The 15,436-nt window shown below is 46.0% G+C and overlaps 6 protein-coding genes across 8 annotated transcripts; 2 read left to right on the top strand and 4 right to left on the bottom strand.

Moving 5' to 3' along the window:
• Window positions 1-1,377: 1,377 nt before the first annotated feature.
• FVEG_08952 (small nuclear ribonucleoprotein E) lies at window positions 1,378-2,608 on the bottom strand. The gene is made up of 5 exons (XM_018897842.1): window positions 2,429-2,608; window positions 2,324-2,351; window positions 1,911-1,973; window positions 1,768-1,861; window positions 1,378-1,719 (listed from the first exon to the last, which is right to left on the bottom strand). The coding sequence occupies exons 1-5, from the start codon at window positions 2,476-2,478 to the stop codon at window positions 1,664-1,666; spliced, it is 291 nt and encodes a 96-aa protein (XP_018755600.1). The 5' UTR covers window positions 2,479-2,608; the 3' UTR covers window positions 1,378-1,663.
• A 508-nt stretch (window positions 2,609-3,116) lies between these two features.
• Window positions 3,117-4,262, top strand: FVEG_08951 (hypothetical protein; the record flags this gene model as incomplete). The annotated part of the gene is made up of 5 exons (XM_018897841.1): window positions 3,117-3,121; window positions 3,193-3,264; window positions 3,316-3,406; window positions 3,550-3,782; window positions 4,160-4,262. 5 exons carry the CDS (start codon window positions 3,117-3,119, stop codon window positions 4,260-4,262), a joined length of 504 nt encoding a protein of 167 aa, XP_018755599.1.
• Window positions 4,263-4,659: 397 nt separating this feature from the next.
• On the bottom strand, window positions 4,660-7,361 carry FVEG_08950 (hypothetical protein). The gene is made up of 2 exons (XM_018897840.1): window positions 6,147-7,361; window positions 4,660-6,092 (listed from the first exon to the last, which is right to left on the bottom strand). The coding sequence occupies exon 2, from the start codon at window positions 5,486-5,488 to the stop codon at window positions 4,880-4,882; it is 609 nt and encodes a 202-aa protein (XP_018755598.1). The 5' UTR covers window positions 5,489-6,092; window positions 6,147-7,361; the 3' UTR covers window positions 4,660-4,879.
• On the top strand, window positions 6,667-9,979 carry FVEG_16488 (hypothetical protein). Of its 3 annotated transcripts, none has more exons than XM_018905706.1 (3): window positions 6,667-6,777; window positions 6,866-7,046; window positions 7,109-9,979. In XM_018905706.1, exon 3 carries the CDS (start codon window positions 7,270-7,272, stop codon window positions 7,663-7,665), a length of 396 nt encoding a protein of 131 aa, XP_018755597.1. In that variant the 5' UTR covers window positions 6,667-6,777; window positions 6,866-7,046; window positions 7,109-7,269; the 3' UTR covers window positions 7,666-9,979. The 3 variants fall into 3 exon arrangements, with proteins under 3 accessions (XP_018755597.1, XP_018755596.1, XP_018755595.1); XM_018905705.1 differs by having other exon boundaries at window positions 6,667-7,046; window positions 7,109-9,100; window positions 9,155-9,979; XM_018905704.1 differs by having other exon boundaries at window positions 6,667-7,046.
• Window positions 9,980-11,652: 1,673 nt separating this feature from the next.
• FVEG_08949 (hypothetical protein) lies at window positions 11,653-11,985 on the bottom strand (the record flags this gene model as incomplete). Its single annotated transcript, XM_018897839.1, has 1 exon — window positions 11,653-11,985. The coding sequence occupies one exon, from the start codon at window positions 11,983-11,985 to the stop codon at window positions 11,653-11,655; it is 333 nt and encodes a 110-aa protein (XP_018755594.1).
• A 779-nt stretch (window positions 11,986-12,764) lies between these two features.
• Window positions 12,765-13,169, bottom strand: FVEG_16487 (hypothetical protein; the record flags this gene model as incomplete). Its single annotated transcript, XM_018905703.1, has 1 exon — window positions 12,765-13,169. One exon carries the CDS (start codon window positions 13,167-13,169, stop codon window positions 12,765-12,767), a length of 405 nt encoding a protein of 134 aa, XP_018755593.1.
• Between the last annotated feature and the right edge of the window lie 2,267 nt (window positions 13,170-15,436).

Raw genomic sequence — 15,436 nt, 5'->3', positions numbered from 1 at the left:
GCTCTTAAAAACAGTATCTTAACAAAACGGGCTCAACGGGATTTCTCTTGGTTTATGAGAATTAATTCAATCTCACATGAACATGGCGTCACATTGTAATAAAGATCGCTTGTCGCGGACCCCGCCAAGATGTCCGAGAGGCCGTTATACATAAATCTGATATCAAGGGTCCAGACTCCCCTGGCCAAGATCTGGATGTCGACATGAGGGTAATGGCGCTTACTGAGGCATAGAATATGGTCTAGACAAGCCTCATCTGATCATGATGAGGAGCTTCGGCTTCTTTCTCGATCGGTGTGCGGTGTGTTTTTCACCGAGTCATAACCTCACCAGTGTAGCTTTGGTGACATTCATCAGTGAGACGATGCACTGGGTTGACTTGAAAGGTTCATTGCTGGGTAGTAGGCCTTGATAGAAAGCGGAGACCACAATTAGCTGCACGGAATCGGTGAATCTATTGTTTCTAGGTATAAGTTAGTGAAACAAAGGCGGCCCGGGTCAAGCAGAGTACGATTGGGCATCCATCAACTGAAAACACCCAGAATCCTTCCATTGAGGTCCGAGGCCACAGCCTTTGACATGTAGTGTGCCAGCTCCCAAGCCTCGCTCTTTGCAGTTGGTCACACTCTACGAAACGTTATGCAGCCGCAACTGACACTTACACAAGAGCTGACATCCTATTGGCCTTGCATCATGCGACAATGGCGGGGAAGCTGAAGCTGCGCAAATTACCCCTCCCCAAACAAGGATGACGGCTGATACCGTAGGACTGTTGCATGACTCTCTAATACCATCTTCTTCATTTGGAACCAACAGTGTGATGACTGATCCATGTTTGCATGAGGTGAGAGTGTCAAAGAGACAGCCAACACCTTCTTCGTACCCTGAGGGCAAGGGAAGGACGAGTTTGGAAGTTGCCAGTAGGGGATTGTAATGTGACAGGGTTGGTGATGGAGACATATATCCCGTTTGAGGTGTTACGATGGATAAGCAGTCACCCTTCGCAGTCGTCAGGGCATTGCAATAATCAAGGCACTTATGAGTTAAGACCCTTTATGGCGGATGACGAAACTGAGAGGAATTTGCCATATCTAATGAACAATCCCAATGAACAACCCCCTGAAGCAGCATAATATTGTCACATGGTCTGCTCTTACCAGCTCACATATATCCAAGCTGAAGCACTATTAGACCCCTTTTGAATGTGGGCATATCGATCTTGTATCATAACCGAATCCGTCAGGCTTCCATACCTATATAAGAGGAATATGTGCCATTAAGAAGGTGTAGTCAACTTGTGCAGTTAGCATCGTTCACCAGATGATATCCCAAACCATTCCATCCTGGAATCCAAGATATCCTTGGCATCATTCAAGAGGTTTGAGTACCTTGTAAAGCACCAGGTTTAGCATGAAGAAAAGATAAAGCGCGTATAATATTTATTGGTCCACAAGTTGTCTTTTTTTTTTTTGCAAGACACACAATTCTATGGTCAGGCCATGTCTTCTTTCTCCACGCCATTCAACCTACTTGCAGTGACATACTCAAGTGACTGAGTGCCATGACTAGAAAGTGCCTCGTTGGCCATCAATTCGGCCAGGCGGGTTTGGGTATTCGTTCTTGTTTCCATCGACTCCAAGTCCAGGTTCCATTACAAGGCTGTTTATTTCGAGAGGTTTTGGATTAATGAGACGTTGTCTCCCTTCAACATGATTTGACCTGGGTGGTGTTAGTTGGCTTCAAAATTGGTAGACTTAATGGACGTACCAAGAGATCTCCTGGTCTCCTTCTCGTTAGTCTTGGTGACCTGCTTGACCTCTACGGCTTCATCGATGACTAGGTTCATGAACTCGTCGAAACCCTATCGATAGTCAGTAGTTATTCTTCAGCACAATTCGACATGGACTGACTCGGATCTTGCCCTCAATACGGATGGAGAGCTGCTCGTACAACCAGATGCTGACTGTGGCGTGCTGCGATTGTTAGCAAAGTCCAAATATCTTTCCGAATTCTTTCAGCTCGCCGTCGCGGACCTCGAAATGCAAAACTATCCCAATTCTCGGTTCCTGGAGGGGAAATGGGGTGCTATTGTTGTCTTAAGTCTGTCCACGAGGGTTCGAGACTATCGCGCCCGACATCCCGATTCAACCACAGCAGTCTCAAGATAGAATGAAGCAACAACCACCACGTAAGAAACATTACGGAGTTTAGCTTTGCAATATCGACGTCGTCGGGCGTAGAATCGGTGCAATTTGTGTTTTCGAGGTCCACCCAGCGGTCAAGCGTAAAAGCGATCGGTAGCGCGCGTAGAGAAAAGACTTACTTCTCGGAGAAGCTCGAAGATATACTTGCTATAGAGCAGTTAGAACAATGCTTCAAACAGCCAGGAACCATGCGATCGTGTCGCAGAGGGGAGCTTGAGGCTTACATGGGAGGCAGCATAAGACGGCGACCACCGCCACCACCACGACCAGTCATTTTGTGAGGAGTAGCGCGAAGTATCGAGATACTAGTTATGGTTGCTCCTGCGCCGGGAATCGAGGTTGGAATGGGAGGTAGAGAGGCTCGATTGTTTGATCACCGCGATTTTGCTGTCGCAAGATCCAAGTGGAAGCTCTAAACACCAATCCAAAATCTCGGCGGATGTGGGGTAATGTTTATCCGTGATATCACTGAGGCCCCCGGGTAGGCCAACATTTTGGGAGATTCGCAGTCTGACCATGCCACGAGTCTGCTGAGTATGATGGATCACTTATTTTTCTGCCGATTACTATTGTCCTATATGTGTTGAGAATACTAAAACTTGTATTTCTAGTTTAAGTTTTGTTAGCCTGAATAAAGTAGGTAGGTATTGGCTCTCTATTCACGGTCTTCAAGTATTGCTTCCTACTGAAGTCACGAAACACACATGAAGATGACCAGGGGAGTGTGAATGGACTGCAAGATATACTTAGTAATAATTCAAATGATAACTCCTAAGGTTGTTCTGTATGACGTCTACCTCTGTAAGATAAAAGAATCTACAATTGATCACGATATACACAGAGAGTTGGATCTTGAGTACTCCGTAAGGGATAAACGATTAAAGTATTATTTCAGAAGAAACAACTGGAACAATGTTGTTACCTAGCATATGACTATTGGAAAGATGAAACAGTTACCAGCTACTCATTTAACTAATAATTGGTATAGGTATATACCATCCATCCGTAGATGGAGCAGGAGAGGCAAGCCCGTTACGTACAGAAAGAAGTCTGCCACCACGTAGGTTACCTTAGGCAATGACGGGCTATTCTGGTCTATACCACCTGCCAGCATATACAGTGTCCATGTCGCACCTCTTGAAGATCGTAGTGCATACAGATTGAGCAGGAGGGGAGCAAGAGCGATGCCTCAGTGTCGACGAGTAAGTATCAGGTCTCTGCTGGCCCCAATCTCAACCTACAAACCAACAACAACACATTCGATACCAAAATTCTCATCATCATCTCTGTCATTCTTTCAAATCCCGCCATATACTTTCGCCACTCACTATCTGATATTCAATAGCCAATCATGAATTTCCACTTTGCAAAGCCCAGAGATGAACAGAGTCAATCGCCCTTCTTTCGACTCCCACGGGAACTACACGCTGAAATCATCACCCTCTGTGTACCAACATCTTGGCAACGATTTCGCAAGCACCACCAAGACGAACACAAAAAGCCTTCGTGGCTCATCAAAGCCGAACGGCGCCTGCCAGCCTTGTTCAGCACGTGCCAGGAAATGTTAGCAAGGGCACCGTACGATGTTTCGACCCAAGCATGGCTTGCGTGGGTCGCCCCTATACCTCCATCTATCTCCCACCATGGAGCATATATAATGGCTCCATACATAGAATCTGTCTGGCCCTGGGAGGTTCTAGCCTTAGGCCGTGTACAAAAGAATATCCCCAGAAAGGATTACCGGGGAAAATTCCAGCTAGTCGTATTGAAACCCCAATGCCTAAAAGCCTTGATACAGTCGATCACGCTTTTTACTAGGAAAGGAGATTCATAGGGCAAGATGAACGGGAGACAGGGGACATGATCAGGCATGACAGCGTGTGGTTACGAAAGCGAATCTATTAGTAAAGCTCTCCGATCTACACGTTCAATGAATTCAAACGCGAAGTTTTTAGCAACAAGTGGACCAGACAAGTCAAGCTATATGAGAATGCGATTACCATCAACGGTGAAGCCGAGACTCTTCCCAACAGACACGATGACTACCAGAATCTGTGAGGCAGATCGCCACGAACTAAATCTCTAGGTATAAAAAAGAAGAGATAGAATTCTGTGATGCCCTTACCTACAACGATTGGCCCATCGCCGTTCGATAACAAGAGTATTACCTTGTTTCACAAATCATCTTGATAAATATAGGGAGCCGTAAGAGACAGTATCGACATACGTAATCCGCAGACAGGAAAGCCAGTAATCAAATAGCTCAGTATGACTCTCCATTCTCTACCTACGGTGAACGAGCTACCTGCTCGAGGCAATGTGGCCATGTCGTAAGGCTTCTTTCAGGGTTACAAAAGGGATACTCAAATCCGTAAGCAAATATCAAGCAGAAATATATTTTCTGTAGAAGGACAAAGCATCTTAATAGACTCTGGTGCCATCAAGTCACATCTTCGTTGCGTATCAATGATGGAAAGAACATCATGAATATACCAAGACAATTCTAGTCAGCCAAAAGTGTATATGACGAGTTGGAATATATAATATCAGAAACCATGTAACTATATAAGAGAATTGTAGTAAAGTAGCCAACATAGCCCATGCCCAGCATGGGTCCCGTCATTCATCAGATATCTCATACGCCTATCCAACGCTGGGAATTCAACATGACATGTCTATACGACAACAAGCATGTACCCAATAAATAAGGCCAGAGCGAGCCCGAGACCAGGTCTTGTACTGAATGCGCCGCCCTCCTCTTTTGAAACCTCTTCCTTGAACTGACCCTCGACATTACCCCTGGGCCAGTACTCACAAACGAGAAACCAACCTCGTTCGCCGCAAAGCTTTCTTCCGCACCCAACAGTCGTAGTATCCTTCCACACAAGCTGCGTGAAGTGCCCTGTCTTCTTACTAAACTTGGCCTTGTCGAAGTTGTACTCATCTCGCTCATCACCCCAAGCTTCGATGCTCGCAGTGACATTGGGATAACCTATAGCCAGGTTCTCGCCATAGGGTCCACCAGAGTGCTCAAAGTCGCAGTCATCGTTGTCATCGAGGTAGTCTGTTGCGAACTCCTCGAGCGTTTTGTTCCATTTTAGTGCTGTTGCGTTGTGTTCCTCGCGATAGAAGTTGGTGCTGTTGAGGACAGCTGATGTGAAGGATTTGCCTTCCTTGTATTCAGGCTCATTGGAGGGGATGGATACTGGAGCTGTGATCGTGACATCGGCAGCGAGACTTGAGCCGACGAGGAGGGCGGTAAGTGGAAATGATAGGTTTTTCATGGTTGTGAGACGTGAACGGGTGGTACGGTATGGGTCGTGTAAGTGGTGTCACAAGAACAAGTAGCCCGCTGCCTTGGAGCTATTTAGACACGAATGCAAAAAAAAAGTAAACGATACGAATCACAAGTGTTGTTCTAGAAAGTCTGATCACAAAGAAACCACAGGATGATTGAAGATTTAACTCTATTCTTTGTCCGTCTCAGCCTGATTTACCATCATCTTGGCCTTGGAACTGGCCTATGACGTATGCCTTTTACCGCCAATAGCTGTACAGCACATGGCTCAGCTAACCCTAATCTTGATTGATGACGAGGGACAAGGCTGGGCAATTGCTGGCCATGAGTGAGATACAAACTGAAGCTATTCAGTAGCAGTATATAGAGATGTAGGCGATGTGAAACTTTTAGTGGAGGTTCAACCGTCAGTCTTTAACAGTCATAGGTTATGCAAGACCTCGATTGATTTGAGACGGTGTCGAACTGGAGGGGTGGCCGTTTCTCGATCCCCCACCATCAGCGTAAACTACTGGATACAGCTTGAGAAGGACGGCAATTGGCGCTTAACCAGACCATTGTTGACTGATTGACGGACCTGACCTGTTCATCTCAACATTTGCTGTCATGTCTACCTCTTGTCGTCAATTGATCACAGTGCTTACTCGAACCCCCACGCTATTACTACTCAAAATCCGCGGTCGTTGACGTGCATAGCCGATTCCATGGAGGTCAAGAGCATCACAGCAACCGATCCAAGGCATGACAGGTTCCCATCCGATAATAGGCATAGGCAATAGAGAGTGTGACTCACCGGATGATTAGTCCGAGAGAGGTTCGGCTGAATCTACCGTGCCATACCGTACCGTACCGTATGTACAGTTTCGTCGTATCGTATCGCATGCGCATTATACCTTACCGTACCGAGTATACAATCTAATTCTGTTGCCTTGTCTGTCCTCTCTTGTCCTGTCCAGTCCCACTCCTGCGCGTACTCGTCGACTCATAACGCACTCGTGCGGATTCTAGTGGTCCCTTCTCACCACAGCCGAGTTCTAGATCCCACCGTGAAAGTGGGCTATCGAAAACGGTAGCAAGAATAGAGTCTGGTTCTCAAACGTGTATGGCCGATGACCGGTCATGATTGAGCGATTAATTCTACAACGAGTCTCTGTGTAACCATCGACGAGTTCCTGAATGGCTGAGAATAGTTCATTGAAACATGAGCTCCAGTCCAAGCATAAACGCCCGCTCTCTCTCAAGAGGCAAATAGACACAAGTGCCGGTCCTCTTCCCGTGCGTAGACAACCAATTCACTGCAACCCCCAACATCGTCACGTACGTCAAGTCGCATCGCAGATCATCGTTAACAGAAATTATTAAGCAACCAAAACAAGAAACTAGCATCAAAGGCAAAAAGCGAAAAAAGCTCCGACCGATGCTGCGGCAATTATGAGATGTTCCCTCTAAACCGCTAATGTAATTGTTTGTTCAACCGTCATGCCACCATGCCACCCAAAAAGACATAGCGATATCCACCCCCAAAGGAAAAAGTAGAAAAAAAGGTATTAAACCAGACTTGATTCGCTCAGAGTTGTTCAGGACCCTGCTGATCATCTCGACGTAGGCCGTAGATCTGTATGCCAAAGGACTTTGTCCGAGTTTGGGCATTCGCACGCCTGCAACCAAGTTTTTTCCTACTGCTTTTCTTGTTCTTCTAGTTAGTCAACTTCGTGAGCGCCACCATCGCCACTGAAGTGAACAAACAGCCAACAATCAGTTGATGTGATGACCTGCAGAACGAGCAGTGGGGACCAGTTCAACGAGAGAGGAATGCATAGCCGCTTCCTGGAATATACCGGTGGGCAAGCCAAGTTAGTATATTGCTTACTGGCTGTAACATTACGTACAGTACGCAGGCAGATGAACCATAACATTATGTATGTTGCATTGTCGAATGTGATAAGATTCTCGCTGCATGATTGTCTTCCGGGCCGAAGATTAACCATGCAATTCCAGATGCTGAGGTATCATTGGATTACGGATACATCTTTGGCCACATGGCTGAGGTGGTCTTCGGCCACGATACCCTCCAACCTCCAACCGCCGATTCTAACCACTCACTCTACGGAACCTTTCCGCTGGGGGGCCCAACCCCAGACTTGGCTGATTTGTCTGTGCTGAGCTAGCAGACGAGCCGTACTATGGTTAAACTATCCGCGATAGATCCAAAAGGGATCTTGACTTCTCTCATAGATAGATACTGTATCGACCGCAGCGCAAAGGTCAAGATACCCCTTGAATTGCAGGGTCACCGAGCCTGTAAAAATAACTCACAGGGACTTGAACTGGATCACCATCCAACGTCCTGGTCAGGAAAACGCCACAGGCCCGCCGTTCGTGGGCAAACTCAAAATATCTCATGTGTGTGGCAGCCCCTGCGTCTTCCCGAGGTCCTTGTACGGACGGATGTACAGCTCCAAACAAGTACTTGAATGGTGCTTCGATTCCATGACTTGGGAGGACTCCCATGATGCAACTAAACTGAATCAGACTATGCCTCGCTCCATCCAATCTGACAATCTTTGCGGCCCGGTCGTTGGCTCTGCTCTTCAACAGGCACTACGCATTACCATTCAAATGTTTTTAGCTTACCGACCCCATGGCACTCATTAGTCTCAGTGTTTAGCGCAGACACTGTCTGTGACCTTCTCTAAACCATTTCAAGGCATTCCTCGCCACAAGGAAGAATCAAGTCAGCTTCTGGATCTCTAGAATGCTAACATCAAAGCTTCGCCTATATTCTTCGGACAAGTACGGGGCTATCAGTATCCACCGGTATCCTCAGATCGCCAACGAAGCGCCTCCTTACAACGCAAGTTGTTCTGCTTTTCGATTAGCTACAAGGCTAGCTCAGTGTGGCTCCGGGGACCTCCTGAGCCTCAATTACGGCAATAACAAGCAAATGGGATTATCCGTCAGCTCTGATTAATAGCTGCTAATGAGTGCCAACGTACAGTACAGTAGCACGCACTCCAATTAGTTGGTGATCCGACCGGGACCCTCACAGCACCGAGACTTCAGGTCTAGTCGCCAATGAAGAGGTTGCATGCGTAACCTTTAGAGCTTATGGTTCGTGACCTCGAATCTTAGTCGCTCTTCCCGGGACAGGCAAAGGATGTGACAGCCTCGAGAGCACCGCAGCATCCGAGGACGCGTCAAGGCGGGCGTTGGCGAGCGCCGAGAGAATTGCTGCTTGTTAGCTTCACTTTTTTTGCAAGATCAGCCATTTGATCTCGGGCTCCTCATCTCATCTATCCGTAATTTCATTTCGTTTCCAGCTCTTGTCATGCCTGACGCTGCCGCAAACAGCAAAATCTGGGGAAGTCAGGGATGGGATGCTGGAAGATGGTGTGTGCGCCGTCAACTACAAGGGGCCCTGCCAACTAACGCAACGTCTGGGGGGCCGGCCCCAGATTCTTCTCCTTCTCCATGATCCATCCGTCCAACCATCCAGTATGTATCAACGGAGAGAGCCTGGGGGGGGATCCGGGCTTGGCTCCGCTAAACAGAATTTGGGGTAACTAGAGAGCACGGTGACTGGGGGAAGAGACCACCAGTGAGTACTGTGCGAAATTGCAGAGCTGAAATCTCAGATGACTTGGCCCAATAGGCGATGTCTTGGTTCTAATGGCTCAATTGTCCGACTGGCGAGTACGGAAAAAGTTGAACAAAATGGCGTGCAGGGGTTGCGTTGGAACTTGGAGCTAGACCAAGACTCAGGGCGTTGAAGGGAGGTTAAAAACGTGGAAGAATTGGTCAATGTGCCTAATATTGGGTAGCCTGAGGCTTCGTTGGTCAATCCCAGAAGCTGGTCTCACGCGCATAAGCGCGTGGTGTGGCAGACCTTTTTCGTTGTCAAATTTTTCGATTCGATCTCTGAAGCAAGATGATGAAATTGTCTCTTGTCTCTCAGAGAGATGATATCAATCTCGACACAAAGCGTCAGAACACGACTCAGCCGTCACAATAGCCGCATTCCTTGGCTATTTGGCACTTTGGAATAGCGTCATGGTGATTCAATTTGGCCCAGTCTTGTACCTTAAACGACCGACATCGCTCATTTGGACTCGAGACCTCGAAATGACAAGCACCCAATCCCAATCCCGAATGGGTTGCAGGAGCCTCTAGCTGTGGGCCACGGCTGCACCTGACCCCCTTAACCCTTGAATCGAATGGAGATATGCCTCTTTCTGGAGTTAGGATTCCTCGATCAAGGCCTGTCCTGTGCGGTCTTGTGTGTGTGGTCTTGTCTGTCTAGGGGGTGAAATAAGACATCTGACGCTCCTGACAACAGACTCCCTACCCCCCTAATAATAAAATCTCTCTATTAATAACAACTTCTTCAGATACGATTTTTATATCATTCTAAGGGGAATTTTTAAGCAGTTCTTTTTTAATATAACTAGAAATTAATTAAATACCCTAAAAAAGGCAAAAATTTAAGGTATAATTAAATTTTATAAATTTCAGGGCTTACTATATAAAAAACAAGATATTACTAAGTTTTTTAATACTATAAGAGATATAGTTAACTATATTAAGTATATAGACTGTCTATAAACCTATAAAAATAACCTTAATATTAAGGAAACCTATAGGAAAAAGAGGAAATATACTAAAGAAGTCCTTAATAAAATAGAATATATATATAAGGAAGAGGGTTTTAAAAGGAAAAGACTAAAATATAAAGATATACTAGCTATAGCTAGGATTAATAAAGATATAACTATTTAGATATTTTAACTAAATATAAAGAAAAGGAAACTAAATAAAAAGCAGGTTAAGATAGTTAACTATATTTTTTAAGACCTTATAGATAAAAGGAAGGACTTTATAGATACTAAAAAGGAAAAAAGACTAGACCTTAAAAACTAGGAAGTTATCTTTTTCTTTAATAAAGTCTACTTTAGCTATAATAATAAGTAATAGGCTTAGATTATAAGAAAACCTAGGACTTATAATAACCTAGGTTATCTTTAGGAATAGAAAGTCCTTAAGGAAAAGGATAAAAAGAGATAGTATATCTAGGGAGCTATTAAAATAGGATATAAATCTCCTTTAATCTTCTATAATATTTATATTAATAAGAATAGTAAAATAAACTAATAGACTTATAAATTAATCCTTAAAATATATATTAAGCCTCTTATTAAAGAAAGCTACTACTTTATCTTAAAAGAAAATAATAATTCTAGCTATAATCCTAATAAAAAGTCTAAGATAGCTAAGTAAAAAAGGGAAAACAGTTTTTTATACTATTTTAATTATCTAAAAAGCCTAGACCTAGCCCTTATTAAGAATACTTAAGGTTTATTAAAGAATAAAATAAAAAAGGTCTTTATTTAAGATAATAATAAAATTAAAAAGGTAGCTATTAAGTATTAGGATAAGATCCTTTAAGCTTTAATTAACTAACTTATCTATTTAATACCTAACTATCTTAAAAAGTGTATTAAATTAGATAAAAAAAAGATAGGCTATTAAAGGAAGCTTTACTAATTCTAAAAATATATAATTTATATAATAATTAATTTTATTTAGTATTATTATAATTAATTAAAGATAATTATCCTTATAGTATTGTAGTATTATAGTGTAGGTCAGAGCGTCAGATATCTTATTTCACCCTGAGGTCTGTCTGCGTCTGGCTCGTTTATGCTGTATGGTGACGACAAGAGAAAGGGAATCACTGCATGCCCAGTCCCTTCTCCAAATCGTTAGGGCTGATTCAGATTCTAAATCCTGTTTCAGTCAAGAAAAAGTCCCCGACCATCATGGATTGGAGACCCTTTGGAGAGGGAGACTGAGCTGCTGGGACTAAATACTTCAAGCCCAGCAATGGGGTATCATTCCTCACTGGTTCAATGCTGCGTTGCTGATACTAGATCCTCGATAGCTCTTGACATACGTCCGTGTTGGTTCCAATGTTGCAGAGGGTTACAATTTGCAGCATCCAGCTCTCATTTGCCAAGTAGTAACTGTACGTTCTTGGCTCGATAGTGGACCATATCTGCATCTGTAATGCATTGACATTTCTTCCGATTAGCCCGATTCCACTTCAAGATGCTAGCTGGGACGCCGCGTCGACGGGAAGAAACTCTCGAGGGATTAAAGAAGAACAGTGGCATCGTCAATAAAGGCTCTGTAGCAGCCGATGTGGGACCTTGGACGGAGACTCAGCAGTGGACTCAAGTCCAAGGCACCAGCACCTATCTGATGCTGGATTCTGCACTCTGCATTCGTGCAGCCTGGGGATTTACTGGTAGGATCACTCAAGTCCCACCGTGATGCTTGGCACATCTCGGGGGGCTGTGCAGCGGGTAGACTTGGGTCAGGGGCAAGGATCACTCTGGGAGCCTGTGTCCAGAGCAAAGGCCAAGTCAAAGCAGACCAGGCTAAAGATAGCGAGTTGGAGAAGCTCTGGGAGTGCGTCGATGACATGACGTTTCATCTGAGAATCTCATCTCACTCGATGTGAAAGAGCCTCAGAGTCAACCTAACCGCTAACCGTTGACACCTCAAGTGCTTATGGCGCAACCCGCCAAGCTGATAACCTCGTGATTGCGAAGTGCTAATCCAAACCAGCCAACATGTGAAGAGAAGAAATTGGGTGTTTTAGAGACATGCTTGAATCAAACATAATTATCCACCGAGAGTTGATTGAATTAAGAGGCTGAGAAGTTATGAACTGCATGGCTTGGAAAATGTCCCCTTTTGCTACTGTGCTCACGTACTGTACACAAGGAGAGACGAGGTGTCTGGTCAGTGATGTTGGTGCTTATCTAGAAGATCACCGCGGACATACATGAGCCCGACGTCCGTGGCTAATGCAGAGAAACTCGCAGGCGTCCAGAATGGTCGTGTTCCTGGATCCTCGGTGAACTAGCTGATCAATTGGAGTGAAGCATTCGAAGCTGGCGCGAGTTGAGAGCCGTGTGGTAACGATACCGTTGAGCATGGGAGGCCACACATTCCTTGTGTTCGGCGTGGCAAGATGGTCCTGTGACTGCAGTAGCGACATGGCTCGTGGTGTGTTGGACAGGGATCAAGGGCTCTCTGCAATTGAAACCCCATTCGTGCTCTGCGCCAGAACAAGACCTAGAGCCCGTCTAACGATGAATGCTAGCAGCCCGTCTCAGGGCATGGCTTGTCTCTCTGCCGCGGCGGGCGTTTGATGGATGGACGCTCATCATTTCACCAAACTCAAGCTGTCAATCCAATCAATCTGGCGGTGAGCGAGAATTGTTCGCCGTTTCGGGCTGCGAGACAAGATTCGGATAGTTTGGCACCGCTCGAGGGTCCGTCGACGGCAGTGCTGGTCTACCTATCACTGTATCCGCTACTCGCCTCACCACTAGAACAGGCAGTACGTAGCGCAGATACGTACGGTACATACATAGGTAGGTAGGTCGGTTCAGTCGAGTCTGGTAAGATAGCCTCATCACCCCCGGGATAGGATGGATCTTGCAAGCTGTGCTGGGTGCAAGGTTGGCAGTGACCCTAGCTACAGTACAGCAAAACCCCTGGACAAACGCAGTGATTGGATTCGCTGGAGCTTGTCTGATGCAGAACCAAGACCTGGTCCCTTTGGCTTGCGTGCAGGTGGATCGGGGCGTAGCAAGCATCGAGGCATCTCACTCTGGTCTGGTCTGGCCCATTCTCTTGACGTCTCATCGGATGAGACCATCCCCGGCAGTTTGTGGGAGAGAACAACTCAACTCACTCAGGGCCAGGCAGGTCAACAGTCAGTTGGGTGTGGCATTCCTCTCGATGATTTGCTGGTATATAATATCTAGCACTGAGAGAAGATACCTTATCCACGGGCCTTGGACCTTGGACTGCATGTGTGACACAACAACGTGCGGCCCCATGCCCTAACGAGGTATCTACCAGAGACAGTAAGGGTCAAGGGTCTGCGCACGGTCCTTTTGAAGATTGATTCTGACTCTGACTGCCTTTATCAGGTCTCGAACAACTCGAGGTATTACTAATAATTGGGTTGTCCAATGTAAGGGACGCTCTGCCGTGATGGGAGATTTGCATTGTGGTCATGGTCTTTTTGAAACAGACTAGACAGTGGGCTCGTGGATCACGACAACGTCTTCTCGGTGGTAATTGCTCCTCTGTACGACCAAACCACAAGTCGTACAGGACACGACAAGACAAGGCAATTCTCTAGAAGTTCTAGGGTCAGAGTGGCAAATGTTCTGGACGGAACGAAGAACACTGATGAGGCTGAACAGGCCGATCAGTCAAATGCCAAATGACACTTGGTTTCCACCAGGAGAAAAAAAAGAAAGTTCCGTAGAAGCGACAATCATCATTGAGGGTCTTGCTGATGTTGTCTGATAGGCAGAGAGAGTCTAGGGCTTGGCTGCCACAGACACACCTCACCTCACCTCGAGCTACGTACGTACGTACGTGAAACGCACGTTGGGCTTATAATTGGCTCTGACAACGGCATATTTTCTTGTGGCAGAACACATGACCTCGAGATGCGGATACTCATATTGTGCTTTCTCATTTCGCTCTGAGAACGCATCATCTAAAGTCAGGTCAAGTCGAGTCAAACCAACAGGACAGTCTCACCCTCGTCTAGTTAGGTTAGTCGTTGGCCGAGCCGTGAGCGATATACTCCCTCGCACAGTAGCAGATAGGTACCCAGACCCTACAGTGAAGACAGACCCAGGACCCTAGGTATCGACGCTAAGAGCCACAGGCGATTTGATTGGGGTGGACCCGCCCAGGCCCCAGTCCGACGACTTAGGTTTGTGCAATCAATCAGCTGGGAGCTCGAGAATAGAGGCAATTGATCGACTGATTACGGCCGAATAACTTCCAATTTGATGCTCATGCTTGCTAACGTATCAACCTAGCGGAGGTTGTGATTCACTTCCGGACTTATTGCCGACGACAATTATAAAACGTAAAACAAGAAATCGTATCAAATAGAGAGACTCGCTGCAGGATTGGGTCATAATCTCCTTACCCGCCCAATACGTTATGGCTCCAAGCAGCCAAGAGTCAGTCAGTCGAATAAGCAGAGCCAGCCTCTGCTGAGAGATCATTCCATCGCGTGTAAGAACAGACTATCTCTGGCAAGCGTCACGGAAGGCGTCCTCACAAAGGCGCCATGCCATCATCCCTAGACGTGAGTTGCCGAACTGGAGTTTCGGGTTAATAAAAGCCGCAGACAAAGACGAAATCAATCAGTCAGGATCTCAACAAACAAACAAACAAACAACACAACACAACACAACACAACACAACAACAGTAGCGCTTAACATCATAGAGGTGGAACAGGCGATTAGTCGAACGTTCATTTATCTCGCCATAATCATATCGGGCGAAATAAATACATAGTAATAATAACACCAGCAGAAGCTCCATATCTGAATGATGTTGTTGCCTCTGGGCGTGGCTTGTAGACACAACGAGATTCCCCAATTGGGAGCTCTGCAGAACGGACAGCGACTAGGAGCTGCTGGACCAATCCTACGCTGGTGTTTCTAGACCTGGCTCATCGTCATGTTCCAGCAAGATTAAGCGCCAGGATACGAACAATAGTCACTACGAGAGATCGAGGTTGGTAGAGATAACAAAACAGACGAACAAGGAAGCATCGACCGGAAACGGTCCTCGATAAATAATAATTATCTGTTTTGGAGGTTTCGAACCAAAGTTAGGCCGTGCCAGTGACGCTAGTAGAGACGGCTCCAGTGTCAAAGCGAGCTACCGATGGATCTAAAAAGCCATGGCCACTCGTGTCTTAGACCTCAAAGACAGCCCCAAACAACATTCAAGGGTCCTTCCGGTTCCTTCTTTTCCCTCCGAGTCCCTTTCAATCCAGCGCATGAATTGAATTCGAACGTTACATGGCTGTTCTGCAGT

The sequence above is a fragment of the Fusarium verticillioides genome, chromosome 5 (genome assembly GCF_000149555.1).
Source record: "Fusarium verticillioides 7600 chromosome 5, whole genome shotgun sequence".
NCBI lineage: Eukaryota > Fungi > Ascomycota > Sordariomycetes > Hypocreales > Nectriaceae > Fusarium > Fusarium verticillioides.
The sequence above is the reverse complement of the archived record's forward strand: the minus strand, read 5'-3'. Positions and strand labels throughout refer to the sequence as shown.

What these genes read in the sequence shown, in the direction of transcription:
- FVEG_08952 (XM_018897842.1), bottom strand. Translation starts at nt 2,478, where the DNA reads ATGACTGGTCGTGGTGGTGGCGGTGGTCGCCGTCTTATGCTGCCTCCC. An exon ending in GTATTGAGGGCAAGATCCGA is followed by an intron (nt 1,862 to 1,910) that starts GTCAGTCCATGT and finishes GACTATCGATAG; the next exon opens with GGTTTCGACGAGTTCATGAA. An exon ending in GGAGACCAGGAGATCTCTTG is followed by an intron (nt 1,720 to 1,767) that starts GTACGTCCATTA and finishes AACACCACCCAG; the next exon opens with GTCAAATCATGTTGAAGGGA.
- FVEG_16488 (XM_018905706.1), top strand. Translation starts at nt 7,270, where the DNA reads ATGACCTGCAGAACGAGCAGTGGGGACCAGTTCAACGAGAGAGGAATG.
- FVEG_08950 (XM_018897840.1), bottom strand. Translation starts at nt 5,488, where the DNA reads ATGAAAAACCTATCATTTCCACTTACCGCCCTCCTCGTCGGCTCAAGT.